We start from the raw sequence: 15,691 nt of genomic DNA on the forward strand, positions 1-15,691 counted from the left end.
AATTATGGTGTACCAGTGTGCTAATTAAATTCTTTGTCTTACTTTCTCACAAAAATTTTATGACCTAGACGTGAATACTGTCTTTTCCCTCTTATGTATGAGGACAACTGAAGTTGACAGGAAGGCTAAGTAACTTGGTTTTTAAGACCACTGGCTAGTAATCAGCTGGCTGGGTCAGAATTTAAACCTAGGTTTTTCTGATTGTACCACAGTGTTTCTTAGAATGCAATTAAAATCTCTTTCCTTAGCTTATTCTGTATATAGGAAGATTAAATATGGTATAATTTAGCAGAACTTTACAAATAATGTAGTAGGAATACATTTGCCATAGAGATAATCTCAAAACATGTGGTTGTAATCAAGGATTCAGCATAGTGCACTGTGTATCTTGTTGATTGCTAAAGAATTAAAAGAAATATGTCTACCTATTATGCCTCAAGACCAATATTTTCAGTTTAGAACTTACCATAGCCTTGAGACTTTTAGGTTGGAATTTTCCCTCATTACTTAACATTGTCTATGAGGCCCTAGCCAGGGTAAAAGGAGAAAATAGGTTTATTTTTGCCTTTCCAGTCTTTATGATGTCAGTCATGTATAAATAATATAATGGAGATTAAACATAATTTGAAATTATGATAGAATTTAGGAAATAGCTGGATATAAGATTAATACATGTCAGTTAAATATCTATAGACCAGTAGCCAATTAACTTCAAAATATGATGAAAAGATGTTACTTATAGTCGTTTCAGGTTATCAGCAGCTAGGAATAAATACAGCAAAAGATATGTGAAATAATCTCAATGGGGGAGACTTACTAAGAGATATTAAGTAAGATGAATAAATAGAGTAAAATACTATATTAGAAATAGGAAGACATAATGATTAAAATGTCAGGTTTTCTAAACTGATGTGTAGGTTCGGTATAATTGCAGTCAAAGCATGCGAGCTGTTTTTACTCATAATTCTTCTGACGCCGATTTTGTGTCCTAACTATTTATTAAGGGCTCAGTCCCACAGAAATACTCCTGTTTCAGATGCCAGCTGAAATGGGTTACCCAGGCTACCCACACTGTGTGTGGCCAACTACATATTTGGGGGTTTCCACAACCACTACCACCACTTCCCCATCCCCCCACCCCACTAGTTCAGTAATTTGCTACAATGACTGACTTTAGGTACTACTGCCTGTTTAGTATAGGGGATACAACTCAGGAACAGGCAAATGGAAGAGATGTTTAGGGCAAGGTAAGACGGGGGAGAGGGGACGGGGACATGCATAACCTTTCCAGGTGTGCCATTCTCCTAGTACCTCAGTGTGTTCACCAACTTGTAAGCTCTCTGAATTCTACTGTTAAGGTTTTGTGTTTGTTTTTGTTTTAATTGGAAGTTTCATTGTGTGAGCAGGGTTGATGAAATCTTTAGCTTTTAGTGGTGAACTGAATCTTTAACTTCTTTGTCTAACCTGGGAGTTAGGAGAGAGGGATGAAAGTCCTAAACTTTTAATCAAAGTTTGATCTTTATTTTTTAAAATTATATTATAGCATAATAGAGCTTTTCATACTATATGATAAAATTTATCAAAGAGCAAAGGGCCAAGACTACCCAAGTTACTTTGAAGATGATGATCAAGAATCTGGGTGTATTGAGGGAGAGGAGGCATGCTTTGAGTCTGTAATAACTGTGGACAGGGCAATGGATTAGACAAATCGGTTAATGGACCAGGCTAAGGAGAGCCCGGACACATTCTGTGGTATACGTGGCGTTGTCAGTGGGGAAAGGAGGCATTGGAAAAATGGTTTTCTTTATGGTAAAAGATAAAATTGGATCATTATCTTTAACCACATCTGAAAATCAACTCCAAATTGATTAAGAACTCAACTGTATAAAATAAAACTATAGAAACTCTTACTATAAAATCGGTGAATAGATTTAATATTTCAGTGGGGAAAGATTTCCTCTACAGAAGACAAAGATCATTGTCTCTTAAAGAAAATACTGATAAATTTTACTAAATTAGAATTAAAAACAATCCAAAGATACTCAGAGTAAAGAAAAAACCTGGAAGAAGGTATTCACATAGCTGATGAAGAATATAAAAAACATGATCAGGTAAAAGCATAAATGATTCAATTGAAAAAGGGCCAAAAGAGAGGAGTAGGCATGTGAAGAAAGAGGAAATTCACATGACCAATAGATATATGACAAGATGTTGAACATCATTGATAATTAGGGGAAAATCCAAATAAGATATCATTTTATTCATTCATTCATTCATTCATTTATGGATTATATTTATTTATTTGCAAGGGAGAGAGAATGAGCAGTGGGGAGGAGTAGAGGGGGGGCAAGAGAGAAGCAGACTCCCTGCTGAGTAGGAAGCCCAATGCGGGGCTCTGTTCCAGGACCCGGAGATCATGACTCGAGCCAAAGGCAGACACTTAACTGACTGAGCCGCTCAGGAGCTTGATTTTAAAGTCTGGTCATATAAAGTAATAGGATACGGATCCACAGGTTCTCCAGTACACTGCTGTTGGTACTATAAATTGGTGAACCTGTTACCACTTTGGAAAACTCCTAAAGCTGAGTATCTGGTATGCAATATGATCCAGCAGTTCTCCTCTGGAACTACGTAAACTCCTATACACTTTTTTTTCTTTCTTTCTTTCTTTTTTTTATTTTTAAAGATTCTATTTTATTTGACACACACACACACACAGAGGACACAAGTAGGGGGAGTGGCAGGCAGAGGGAGATGGAGAAGAAGCAGGCTCCCCGCAGAGCAGGGGAAGTCTGATATGGGACTCGATCCCAGGATTCTGGAATCATGACCAGAGCTGAAGGCAGTGGCTTAATCAACTGAGCCACCCAGGTGCCCCTCCCATACATTTTCATATGCAAAATGTGTAAAGTATCCATAATGATGTTGCTTAAAATAGCAGAAACTTTGACCAATTCAAATGATAGTGGAACATTGTACAGCGGCTTAAATGAAGAAAGTTTACTGACGTGCAACAATACAGAAGACTCTTAGTAATGTAATAGTAAAGTTAGTTGCAGGAGACTACATATAGCATGATAGCTTTTTGTAAAGTTAACTAAAATTATGTATTTACATTTATGTAAATGTATGTGTATGTGTGTATTTATATGTAATAAAACTATAAAAAGAGAAGGAAGTGAGAGAAATAAGGCAGAGGTTAGTAGAGAGCCATATATTTAGATGTAGGTTAAAGTAATTGAGCTTTTGAGTGCTGAGTTTGCAGATGCTTATTATGTTATTAAGCATAATTAAATAAAAGCAGTCCCTGCATAGAAATGAACCAGTGATTTGAGTGTCACAAGCTAAAGGTTATGGTTAATCCAGTTCTGTGCCCCTGTGTTCAACAAATTTTAATAAATGCTTTTTTTTTTCTGTCACTGCTCTAACTGCTCTTTTTCGTGTCTTATGTTTACTGTTAATCTTCATCTCATGTTGACTTGTTTATTAGACCAAAGTCTTGCTGGTTTTTTTTTTCTCTTCCTTTTCCATTCTCTACTTCATACTCCCACCAGATTAGTACTTATCAACTTTGAAATCATAATTTATTCCCTGGAGATCAGGGGTTCCCCACCAGGAATAATTTTCCCCCTCATGGGTCATTTGGCAATGTCTGGAACAGTTTTGGTTGTCACACATGGCAGTGGAGTGCTACTGGCTACTAGCAGGTTGATTCACACCCTATAATACACAGAACAGTCCACGACGACAATGAGTGATCCAGTCCAATATGTCCATAGTGCTGAGGTTAAGAAACAGTAGTGAGTCTCAGACAGTCAATACCTTAGATCCAGCCTATCATTCTATGTGTTCTTTGAGGGGAGGCAGGTTTGAGTAGAGCAAAGACACTGACATTTTTTTTTATCATTATTGTTAGTATTATTTGGTGGACTTGGACCCCAGCTAACACTTGGGGTTGAACTAAAGAGTGCAGCTCTGTCCATAGTCTTCCAAGTCAATTTTTCTTTATTTTGATTTTTGATATTTAACGATTTAGGCCTCCCCTTTTATTCATAAAGGCACTTCCCATTATTCGTACTTAGTTTTGTGCATTTGTTCAATTGAGCTAGGAACAAAGAAAGAACAGAACAACAATGGATAGTTGTATCAGTGGAAACACTTGGTTTTTAAGGTTAATATTAGGCCACATTTGATTATTTCAGGGTAGAGTGAAAAATACAGTGTTAAAAGGTTACTCTCTGAAACAAGGTAAAATCATAATATACAAACATAAAAAGCATTTTGAAGATTATATTTAAGTCATGAGGAGCCTTTTATAAGACCTATTATAGAGCAGGAATATTAAAATGAATGTGCAAACTGGCTTTTTCATAGAGGAGGATAGGAGTTATTTTTGCATTGCTAGCAATTAGCTACATGCAGATTGGGTGTAAAATATCTCCATAGCATCAGAATCAGACACTGGAAGGATATCCTTTGGATAGTGCCTAGTATTCTACTGATCCATAGTTTTGTTTGTTTGTTTTTCCTGCAGTGTAGAGAATTCAACATGCCTTGTTTGAAAGTACAAATAGGAATAAAGGAGTTAAGAGTGTAAGATTTTTAGTTGATTGTGTCCCTCACTCACTCTTTCTCCCGCTGATGCTGTGAGTGCCACTGCTTGGCATAGTGAGTTTCAGGTCCTTAGTATAGCACTTACATTTCCCTCTGATCCAGTCCCAACATAACTCTGTCAGTTTTTCTCCACTTGGCACCTCCTCTGTGGTGTACCGTATTCTCCCACCACATGAGATTTCGCAGTTCCTGAACACAGTGTACACATTCAAGCCTTGGTGGTGGTGGTTCTCTTCACTCCCTCGCCATAAAGCAAAGCACTCTTCGTAGGTCGTTTTAGTTCACTGAAAGCAGTCTCATCCTTCAGTTTGTAGTATATGTACCAAATCTTCTGTTATATCTTTCCTAGTATCCTTGGGAATGGCTCCCTTTTCCCTTCTGTTTCCATGTGTAGTGGTTCTCAAACTCTGGTCCTTGACCCAGCAGCATCTTTTCTGTATCACCTGGAAACCTGTTAGAATGGCAAATTCTTAGGCCCTACTTAAGATCTACTAAATAAACACTGGGCATGAGGCCCAACAAACTGTGAATTAATCCCTCTATGATTCTGAGAGGTGCTAAAGTGTAAGGACCAGTGCCACAGTGAGTTGTACTAGTTTCATAGCTGTTTTCCTTTTACTGTATTGTGTTTTCTGTAAATCTCTGTCGTTCTTTTCTAAGTGTCTTGATAACCTGTATTTCATTAATATGGGTTCACCAATACATAGTAGGCACTCCTTATATTTTTACTGTTTTGAAATTAATGACTTCCTCTTATTAGATGCTCCTCATGAAATACCTAGAAAACAAAAGTTTATTCTTCATCTGTATGTGGAAATTACACTGATTATTAAAATAATAAATGGGCAGAAATTACAGCTATATTCCCTTGTGTGTCTATACCTTCCTTGTACTGCTTTATTTCAGAAGAACATGCTACTTGACCTTGTTTTGAAAGTTAGATTGAATCAGTGTTTGTTTTGCACTATGGCCAAAATACTGTCTGGGGGTTAAGAGCACAAGACTATAAAAAATCAGAGTCCAGAGTTTGCATCCCAGCTCCCTGTCTAGACATGTGATCCTTATTTTCCTTACTTATGAAATAGAGAGTTCTGTCTCCTATGGTTTCAAAAACTAAGAGTTAGTGAATGTAAGAATTTAGTAAAGGCAAGAGGGGTCGTTTTGAACCTGTCTTCTGGAATGACAGTTTTTTTCATAGGGTTTTATATGTATTTCTTAACAGTCATAAGTAAAAAATTACTGGTGGTTTTCGTCTAGTTTTTTGTTTGTTTGTTTTTAAAGAGATTTACTGCTGTGTTTTAAAAATAGTGTTAAACAAGTTTGCCTGGGTGGCTCAGTTGGCTAAGTGTCTGACTCTTGTTTTGTCTCAGGTCATGATTTCAGGGTTGTGAGATGAAGACCCATATTGGGTTCTGCATTCATTGTGGAGTGCTCTTAAGATTTTCTCCCTCTGCCCTCCCTCCCCCTTCCGCTTGCATGTACATGTTCTCTTTCTCTAGTGAAAAATAAAAATAAAAAATATAAATAGTGTTAAACATATTTATTGTAACAGATTTGGCAAGTGTGAACTAGTGTAAAGAAGAGAATAAAAGTCCTCCCACTCAGAGGTTACAGTTGTTAAAGTTTTTGCTGTATTCCTTAGATGATTTTCTGTGCACATTCTGCATGTTCACTAGCTTGCTTTTCATTGGAAATATCTTGAACATTCCTGAGTCATTCAAGATATTTAACAGAATGGAAGCTGTCCAATTGGAAAATGTAATTTGATTGTATGTGAAGCATTAGAAAACTCTTGTCGTTTTGGATTGTAAAACCAATAACAGAAAAGAAATTGCCTATACTCTGTAGAGAAACCAGCCACTGAATACATGTAGTCTTTTTATAAGAAACAACAAATTGGGATTCAAGATAAATAGCTTTTTTTAATGCCTAACTAGAGTATCATGAGCAAATTCCAATGCATTATCCCGGTTATTCTTAAACATAATTTTTCTTACTTTGAGGAACATTGAAAGCATAATGGTAAAATTGTTTTCATTTTTTTTTCTTTTATATTTTGCTAGGGATTAAAATTGTGCTATTCTACCCTCTGGTTGAACGTTTTGATAGATTGCCATATTTACACATAACATACACAGACATGTCACACATATGCTCTAATTTAATGTTACTTGTTCTGAATTTCTTTACGCCTTAAAAAACAAGAATTCATATGCTTAACACCACTAAGTATATTTTGTGTAAACTTTATAGACGCAAAATCTATCTTGATTTTTACTCAACATCAGAATCAAGAAATGTTTAACATCTCTAAGTGATAACACAAATTGTTCCTAACAGCTGAGAAACAAAGAGTTGTATTGTGCTATTAGAGATAAAAAATGTTTTCGAGTGTATGAAATCTGGTTGTTCTTTTGTTGTTTTATAATACCTATTTTTATTGATAGTGAGACCAGTTTGGTTTATAGAATTGTTATAAATGTTGACACTTCCAGAATTCAAAAGTATGTTTTGATACCAGTGGTTTATGGTAGATTGGGTTTCTTTATTACTCTGAGAGATTGTTGAATATCAGGAAATTAAAGTTGTCTTCCTATGAATTACTCTAGCAGTCCCTACAGAAGTTGACAGCTACCATAGCCTATTCCCTCTAGAACCACTGCCACCACCCAACCGGATACAGAAATCAAGTAATTTTGGATACATTACATCTTGCTACAAAGCTGTAAATAGCAAAGATGATCTGCCATATTGCCTTCGCAGGATACATGGTAAGGAAGATAAATTATCCTCTCTTTGAAGCATGTTGTTGAGGCTAAGATCACTGAAATATTCCTGCATATATTTATTTACTTAATATGCAAATTTAAAGGATAATAAATAAATGTATTTCATCTGGAAATTAATAGCTCACAAATGATACATAACATGGCTTTTTCTTCACATTTCTGATGGAATAAAGGGGAGATGTCATTTACAGTTGAGTCGAAAAGATTTTCTTTTCCAGGTTTTCGTCTTGTTAACACAAAGTGCATGGTGTTGGTCGATATGTGGAAAAAAATTCAGCACTCAAATATTGTAACCTTGCGAGAAGTATTTACCACTAAAGCATTTGCAGAGCCCTGTGAGTAATTTGTACTTGTCTTTCTGCTTATGGGCTTCATTATTTGAAGTCAGATTGCAGTAATGAGTGTTTGTGTTTTATTTTAAGCTCTTGTGTTTGCATATGATTTCCATGCTGGAGGAGAGACTATGATGAGCAGACACTTTAATGACCCTAATGCTGATGCCTATTTCACAAAGAGAAAGTGGGGTAAGAAAAAGATGCAAGCGCACTATGTTTTGACAAATGCTTTTGCTCTGTGAAAGAGTAGTTTTGTATTTTAAAATGTATGTAAATTTGTCCCTGTAATCATAGTGCATTTTAAAAAGAAATGTCTTAAAGAATTGAAGTCAATCCGTAACCAGCTGGGAAATAGGGTAGTGTGTGTGTAGACTGAGATGAAGACAGGGTGTGAAAGATTCATGGAGGTATTTGAAGACTGAATAACCCAGAATATGATAAAAGTTTTTTCCTTTTAAACATGTTTTTTCTTTAAAAATACAGTGCTTTCTGAAGAAAGACTGTTTGAAAAATGATGCCTGTAGCTTCACTGCCCAAAGCACAGCCATTATCATCTCTTTGTATATTTCTTTCCAGTCTTGGTTTTTTGTTTTGTTTTGGTTTTTTGGTCTCCTTTCATATCATTTCCTTTTCCTTTTATCATTTTGTGTCATTGCATCTTTCATTTATTCTAACTATTTTTTATTTCTTTTTTAAAAATTTAATTTTTTTTCAGTGTTCCAAAATTCGTTGTTTATGCACCATACCCAGTGCTCCATGCAATATGTGCCCTCCATAATACCCACCACCAGGCTCACCCCACCCCACCCCCAAAACCCCCATTTTCCCCTAAGTTTTATATTCTCTGAATATAATTTAATGACTCATAGTCCTTTGTGACTATATAGCATTTATGAAATGATTTCCCTAAAAAGATGCCTTTTTTTAAAGGTGGGACTTCATGTTACTTAAGGAATTAGTCTTCGAAATAAATTCTCAGGTAGTGTTTACTTAAGCAGGAATATATTCTTTTTTTGCCCCTTTCCAGTATTCATAGTTCAACAAACCAAAATACTGTAGCTGTGTTCCAATAGATGTTTATTAAAGGGTAAAATAACTTCAGAGTAAAAGTAGGTCCATTTTGCGATGTCTCTTAATTAACTTCTATTTGGAGAGGAAAATGTATGTATCATTCTCTTGTTTAGGGACAGGAAAAGAAGCATTGAATTCTTTTTTAAAAATGTTTATTATTGAAGTTGACAAACCATTGCATTTTTTACTGTGGCTTTTAATCTCTTTAAAATTTTCTTGAGTACATACTGAGAAAAACTAAGGAGGAAGAAAGATGTGAATCCACGTTATACTATCTTTTGGATTGTGACTCCTTAAAGAGACTGAATTGTGGATAAAAATATATTACTTCTGTTTACTTGTAACTTTGCTTTCTGGCAGTTGGAAGAAGAAAGCTGTGGTTACATGGCTGTTTTCACGTTAAAAATCTGGTCATATGGTGTGGTCATTTTTTTTTCCTTTTGCCTTGTCATCTCTAGACACATACATAATTTTGTTGAAGGGGATGTGGTATAACTTTTCCTATAGATGAATATAGCTGTAGTTGTTCAAGTTTATTTTAGTAGTAACACCTGTGAGATGACTGTTGGCTTTAATTTATAGCTGGGTTTCTCAACCTCAGCACTGTTGACATTTAGGGCTGGATAATGATTTTGTGGGGGCTGTCCTGTGCATTCCAGGATGTTAAGCAGCAGCCCTGGCCTCTACTAGATGCCAATAGCAAGCCCCTTCTCCAGTAGCGACACCAAAAAATATCTCCATACATTGCCAAGTGTGACCTAAGGAGCAGAATTGACCCTTTCTAGCACTCCTTTCTAGTTAGTTTTTTAATCTTTATTTTTGGTGTTGATTGATTATTTGATGTATTATGTTTACATTTTCAAAGGAGTCATTCCTTTTTCTGATATTTGAAAATATTGTTTGAATAGTAGATTTCCTTGGACATACTGTATATACTTCAATTTGTAGTAACTTCTCATACGAGGCAATTGTCAGTTTTCCTGTTGTGAATATTAAAGGAAGAAAAAACTGTGTGTATAAACTTTTGGAGAGACAAAGATGGAAGTCTAACGTTTTCTTATACTATTTAACTTGGTACAAATTCAAAGATTACATATAAGAAATATACTAGTTTAGAAAATGGGAATAATAATCATGTCATACTGTACTATACGAGTTGTGATGAGAGGTTTAAAATGGCACCAGGAGGCTCTGCTGCTGTTAACAATAATAAAGGTTAAGACAGAGTCTGGCACAGAGTAAGCAAGTACTGTGTTTTCTATAAATACTTTTTTCTTATTACCATGTTTATTAGTTTGATCTAAAGTCTTCATAGTCATCTTTGATGATGTCTTGGCATTTGTCACTAGAGCCACTTTTTGAGTTATTTAACACTGTTTTCCAGAATGTGTTATCTTCAACCTGTTGAAATTGAGGGAAAGCAGTTTTTTAATTTCGTATTTGTTTTTTCTTGGAAATGTTATCCCAGTCCACAGATTTGCTCTTTATTACCTCTGCAATTAACATTTAACTGTGTTGCTCTTATACCTAATTCACAAAAAATTTGTTCATAGTCCTAAGAATACTTGAATTTATAAGGTCGTATTCCCTGAAATAATTAAAAAATCTTTATTAAATTTATGGGGCTCCTTTTCCACTGATTTAAGGATTAACAGTGACCCAGGAAATAGTATTAAGAAGCATTTTTTTTTCTTTTTTAAGATTTTATTTATTTGAGAGAGGGAGAATGTGAAAGGGGGGGAGGGGCAGAGGGAGAAGCAGACTCCCCGCTGAGCAGGGAGCCCGATAGGGACTCGACCCTGGGACTCTAGGATCATGATGTGAGCTGAAGGCAGTTGCTTAATGGACTGAGCCACCCAGGCACCCTCAAGAAGCACTTAAACAAGAGATGAGGGGCATCTGGGCCACTCAGTCAGTTAAGCACCCAATTCTCAATTTTGGCTCGAGTTATGATCTCAGAATCGTGAAATCAAGCCCTACATCGGGCTCTGTGCTGGGCATGGAACCTGCTTAAGATTCTCTCTCTCCTCCTCTCCCTCTTCCCCTCCCCGCTCCCAGCTCCCTCCCACCCCTGTTTGTGTGCCTGTTCTCTCTCTCTCTCAAAAAAAAAAAAGAGAATCAAAATTATTCCTCTCATGATAGATAGGATTATTTTTGTTTAATTATTAGATATGATATTAGATAGTAATACTCAGTGTTTTACATTTATATTTTTATGAGTTGGATACCATCCTGCCTAACTGACATGGCTGTAAGAAACGAGACTGGGCAGTTTATGGAGAATAAGAAAATACTCAGCATAAATGATGGTAGAGACTCATTTTTCTTTTAAGCCACAGAATGAAATTGTTCACCTACCTGAACAATAATAGAGGATAAGATTATTTTAAGTAAAATAATAATCTTCACCATCCTGTTTTTATTTAGAGTTTACATTTATTTGGTTCACAACTAAATAAATATAAATTCTTTAAATAATTTTGTTTATTCGGCAATTACAACGGTCACAGAAAAGAGAACTTCAGTGAGAGCTCTGCTGCTGCTAACAGTATAAAGGTATAATCTCATAAATAGGAAATTGGAGTTTGTCTCTTAATTTCTTACTAATAAACTAAACTTTATATATATAAATAAATATATAAACTTATATTCATATTAATATATTATATGATATAATATGTGATATATTTATATATTAATAAACATGTAAGTTTATATGTGTAGATTAATATATACATACATACATGTATGTATGTAGGTATGTATAAATCGACAAGTTATGGGGCGCCTGAGAGGCTCAGTTGGTTAAGTGTCTGCCTTCGGCTCAGGTTGTGATCCCGGGGACCTGGGATCTAGTCCCACATAGGGCTCTCTGCTCAGTGGGAAGCCTTCTTCTCCCTTTACTCTCCTTCTGTATGCGCACTCTCTCTCTCAAATAAATAAATAAAATTTTTGAAATAAATAAATTGACAAATTGTGCCATGATACATGAATTTTTTTGTTAATTTTGGTTTGATGTTTTAGTATTTCAGTTGGTTATTTAAAAGGTGTCATTTTTGTTTTGTAGGTCAGCATGATGGACCATTGCCCAGACAGCATGCAGGATTATTGCCAGAGTCTCTTATTTGGGCATATATCGTCCAACTGAGTTCTGCATTGCGTACCATTCACACAGCAGGTTTGGCATGTCGAGTTATGGACCCAACAAAGATTCTGATAACTGGCAAAACAAGGTACTAGCATTTTGAGTTTTGGTTTCTTTATTGCATGTCTAACCTGTGACAGCTTAGTAAACTGATTTAATTTCATCTTTTCATATATTCCATCCAGAACAACTGCTGTGACTTTGAGTTCATTTGTAAGTTTAAAAAAGAAATGTTGAATTCTTAATAAAATGCCTGGTTATTAACCAAGAATCTTGTAAGGGTTTGGAAAGTATATATAGTTAGGGTTGGGGGGATATAGACATAATATCAATATACCTTTTCTGTGTATAACTGTGGTTCTCAGATTGTAGCATGAAACAGAATTACCTGGAGGGCTCATTAATAAGCACACTCTATTGGGTTCCACCCCAGAGTTCTCCTTCAGTAGGCCTGAGAATTTACATTTCCAGCAAGTTCTTAGGTGATGCTGTTGCTGTTCACTGGGTCCCCTGCTTTGAGAACCACTGACACAAAAATCAAGTAACAGCCCTTGACTTTACCACTTTTATTTGAATTACTGTAATTTTGAGAGTTATCTCAGACAGATTAGCATAAAGAGCTCAAGATTTGGTACCTGGTTATTTGGGTTCATCATATTCTAAGTCTGTTAGTTGCTATTTATATGATCTTGAGCAAGTTCTGTAACTTCTGTGTATGCAACAACCTTGTAAGACAGGTACTATTATTATCTGTTCCACATTTATAAGGTACCTCTCTCAGAAGATTATTGAGAGGATTGAATGATTAATACATGTAAAATTGAATGACTAATACATGTGAGTGGTACTTAATACATCTTTAGCAAATGTGAGAAATCTAATTAGTTCTCTTTCATGAATAACTAATAAAGAAGCAGCTTGGTGTGGGGAAAAGACCACTGGCCTGGTAGTCAGAGGTGTGAGTTGTAGTCCTGACTTTATCCATTTCTGGCCTCTATAACATTCCAGGCCTGTCATTAGTATTTTTGAGCCTTAATTTCCAACTCATCTCTAAAGTGGTGCTTGATAGAGGTTACATGGGGAGGTTAGACTAGATAATATTCTGAGATCCTTCCTAATAATATAGGAAATGTTAATTTAAAAAAAATTTTCATTTTAATAATTTTTTAAAAATTCTCTGGTCTTTAAAGGTTGCGAGTAAATTGTGTTGGAGTTTTTGATGTTTTAACATTTGATAACAGTCAGAATAATAATCCATTGGCATTAATGGCTCAATACCAGGTGAGTAAGAATGAACATGGGTACTTTCTCAATAACTTAAGGCTTGATTTTCTTTTAAGACAGATTTTGTTTATTTTTAAAGTGTTTCTGGGGTGTTAAATCTATATTTCAATTTATTCTGGGGGTGTCTCTGTACCAACTGTGAACATTTATTTCTTAATCACTGTTATGAATGTAGTGTAGAGCCCTTACAAGTGGGAATATAGAAAGTTAATGACAGTGTGAAAGACTAACTGTTCAAATGAAAATGTATTTATGTGATGAGGAAATTTTTCCTCAGCATAGATTAAAACAGATTAATTAGTTGAATAAATAATATTAATTGACATTTTCCATTTTTTCAATTCTTTAATGTATTAAAATTATAGCTGTTATTTTTACTTTTAGATATTGTCCCCCTACCAATCCAAAAATTTTAGAAATATTTTTGAAGGAATATTATTGTATTGCCATTTTCTAAATTTTTTCTTTTGCATACTCCTTGTATATAATCAGAATTTGATTCTAGTCTAGTCATAATAATAGTGTAGATCTAGGCCCCTTTGATGTTTTTTGCTGTTTATTTCATACTTCTTGATTCATACGAGGCCTAGGAGAATAAGACCCTGTCTCTGCAGGGAGCATTAAGTGTGTTGCTTTTGCCTTGATTACTCTGTGCGAGTAACATGGCTCTGTGAAGTAATTATTTCATATCATTCATCATTGCAGTACTTCACATTTTTTAGAGGATATGCAGGTGCTGTTTTAAGACAATGTTAATTTTTGTGTGAGAAATTTTTGGTGTTTCTGAATATTTATTAACTGATAGAAGTTTGATATAAGGCAGAATCTCTTAATTACATGGAGAAACAAGGAAGGAAAAAAACACTTTACCTTTACATTGCCTTCTCATTTTGACTTGTTTTGTTTAAATCCTTAAAAAAAAAAGATTTTAGTTTGCTTTATATTATAAGCCAAAATTTCTGAACAAAAAGAAAAAGAATGAGAACTAGTAGAGTCTAAGTAGTGCCTAGTAATCCAATCCAATTAATCCAATTCTTAGACTTAGTAGAGTCTAAGTAGTGCCTAGTAAACCTCTTCTTTTACTGCAGAACGAGGGACAGTACAGTCCCCAAGATTTAGAGCCACTCATCACTTTGAGTTGTATGCAGGCTTTTCACATCTTCCTTCCCCTCTGCTCCTGACCAGCCAAACTCAGCAGCAGCCAAGCTGTCCTGGTTAGTAGCACCATCTAGTGGTAGTGGGCACCACACAGAAGAATTTGACTACTATTTCCCCCCAGCAGCTTTCTTCTGCGGAAGGGGATTTGCTCACTCTTTCTTATCTAGGGTGGTGGTTCTTAGTGACTTTCCTTCTTAGCTTCTTATACCTGGTGCCTAACTAACAAGCTCTGGAGATTTTTCTTCCTAATCACTTTGCTTCTAGAAGTGACTGATTATTGACTGAAATACTAGTGATTTTTCATGTATCCAGGAAAATAATACTGAATTTTTGAGGAGAAATTAGACATTATTTAGAACCAGTGCCACCTAACTTTATTGCAAGTATCTGGAAACCCCAGGTCCTCACTAAAAAATGAAACACCTTACAGTTTTGTTTTTTTACAAGTATAGCCTTCAGGCTCTCATTCTTCTTTATTCTTGAGTAGAGTTCTTTAAAAAAAATTACTGGTATAAGACTACTTTGATTTTGGTTTTCTCTGAGTATCATAATAGTATTATCTTCCCTTTTTTCTTTGTGAATATACATTATTTCAGTTATGTTAGTGGTTGTGTAGTTACCTTGAAAAACAACTCTTTTTAAGAGAAAGTAACTCTAGAGTTCCAAACAAACAACTCTTAAGTAAGCATTTGGGACAATTGATTGGTAAGTTAGGAACTGCCTTCATTCATAAACTCAGGCTGCTTTCAACCAGTCATCACCTTCCCTTTATTTTCCAGCAGTAAAGGATATCTGTTTTTCTTTTTTTTCCCCCCTTTATTTTTTTGGGGTGGGTGATGTTTGTGTGGAAGATTTTTCATATAGCTTATGGTAAGGTAAAGGAGAGAATTAAAGATAGTCCCAGTGGGGGATTGTGATTGTAGAGAAGAGGGTACATGAGAAAGGAGTGCATTGTTTCTTGTAGTCTATTTTTCATAGTCTGTTTCAGACACGTGAATAGAGACTGACTTTCAGTAAAGTGGACATAAGTAGAGCCATAGATAGAATCAGAGAAAAATCAAGAAATCAAGAATCAGGAAGAAACTGAAAATGAGTGGGGGGAAAACCTCCAGAATTCAACAAATGGGGGGAAAAACCAGATGGAGGTAAGAAGCAAAATAACAAATGGAAAACTATTTAGCTGGCAAATAAGGAAAGGAGAGTTACTAAGCTTTTATGATGTTAAACTCTCTTAATTAAACAGGACTTCATGAACCTCTTAGTTAAAATCATTTCTAATTTAATCTGGATTATGT

The 15,691-nt window shown here is 35.3% G+C and overlaps 1 protein-coding gene across 6 annotated transcripts in view; it reads left to right on the forward strand.

Moving 5' to 3' along the window:
• PAN3 (poly(A) specific ribonuclease subunit PAN3) overlaps window positions 1-15,691 on the forward strand; it is a 126,448-nt gene that overhangs the window by 93,416 nt on the left and 17,341 nt on the right. For 5 of the 6 annotated variants that reach the window (XM_032879971.1, XM_032879966.1, XM_032879968.1 and 2 more), the window contains 5 exons: window positions 7,224-7,385; window positions 7,622-7,738; window positions 7,826-7,927; window positions 11,877-12,042; window positions 13,145-13,235. In XM_032879971.1, the coding sequence (XP_032735862.1) occupies window positions 7,224-7,385; window positions 7,622-7,738; window positions 7,826-7,927; window positions 11,877-12,042; window positions 13,145-13,235 (638 nt within the window). The remainder of the gene's footprint in view (window positions 1-7,223; window positions 7,386-7,621; window positions 7,739-7,825; window positions 7,928-11,876; window positions 12,043-13,144; window positions 13,236-15,691) is intronic. The other variant, XM_032879967.1, reaches the window with a different exon arrangement.

Source organism: Lontra canadensis, unplaced genomic scaffold (assembly GCF_010015895.1).
Source record: "Lontra canadensis isolate GAN:19392208 unplaced genomic scaffold, GSC_riverotter_1.0 scaffold67, whole genome shotgun sequence".
Classification (NCBI taxonomy): domain Eukaryota; kingdom Metazoa; phylum Chordata; class Mammalia; order Carnivora; family Mustelidae; genus Lontra; species Lontra canadensis.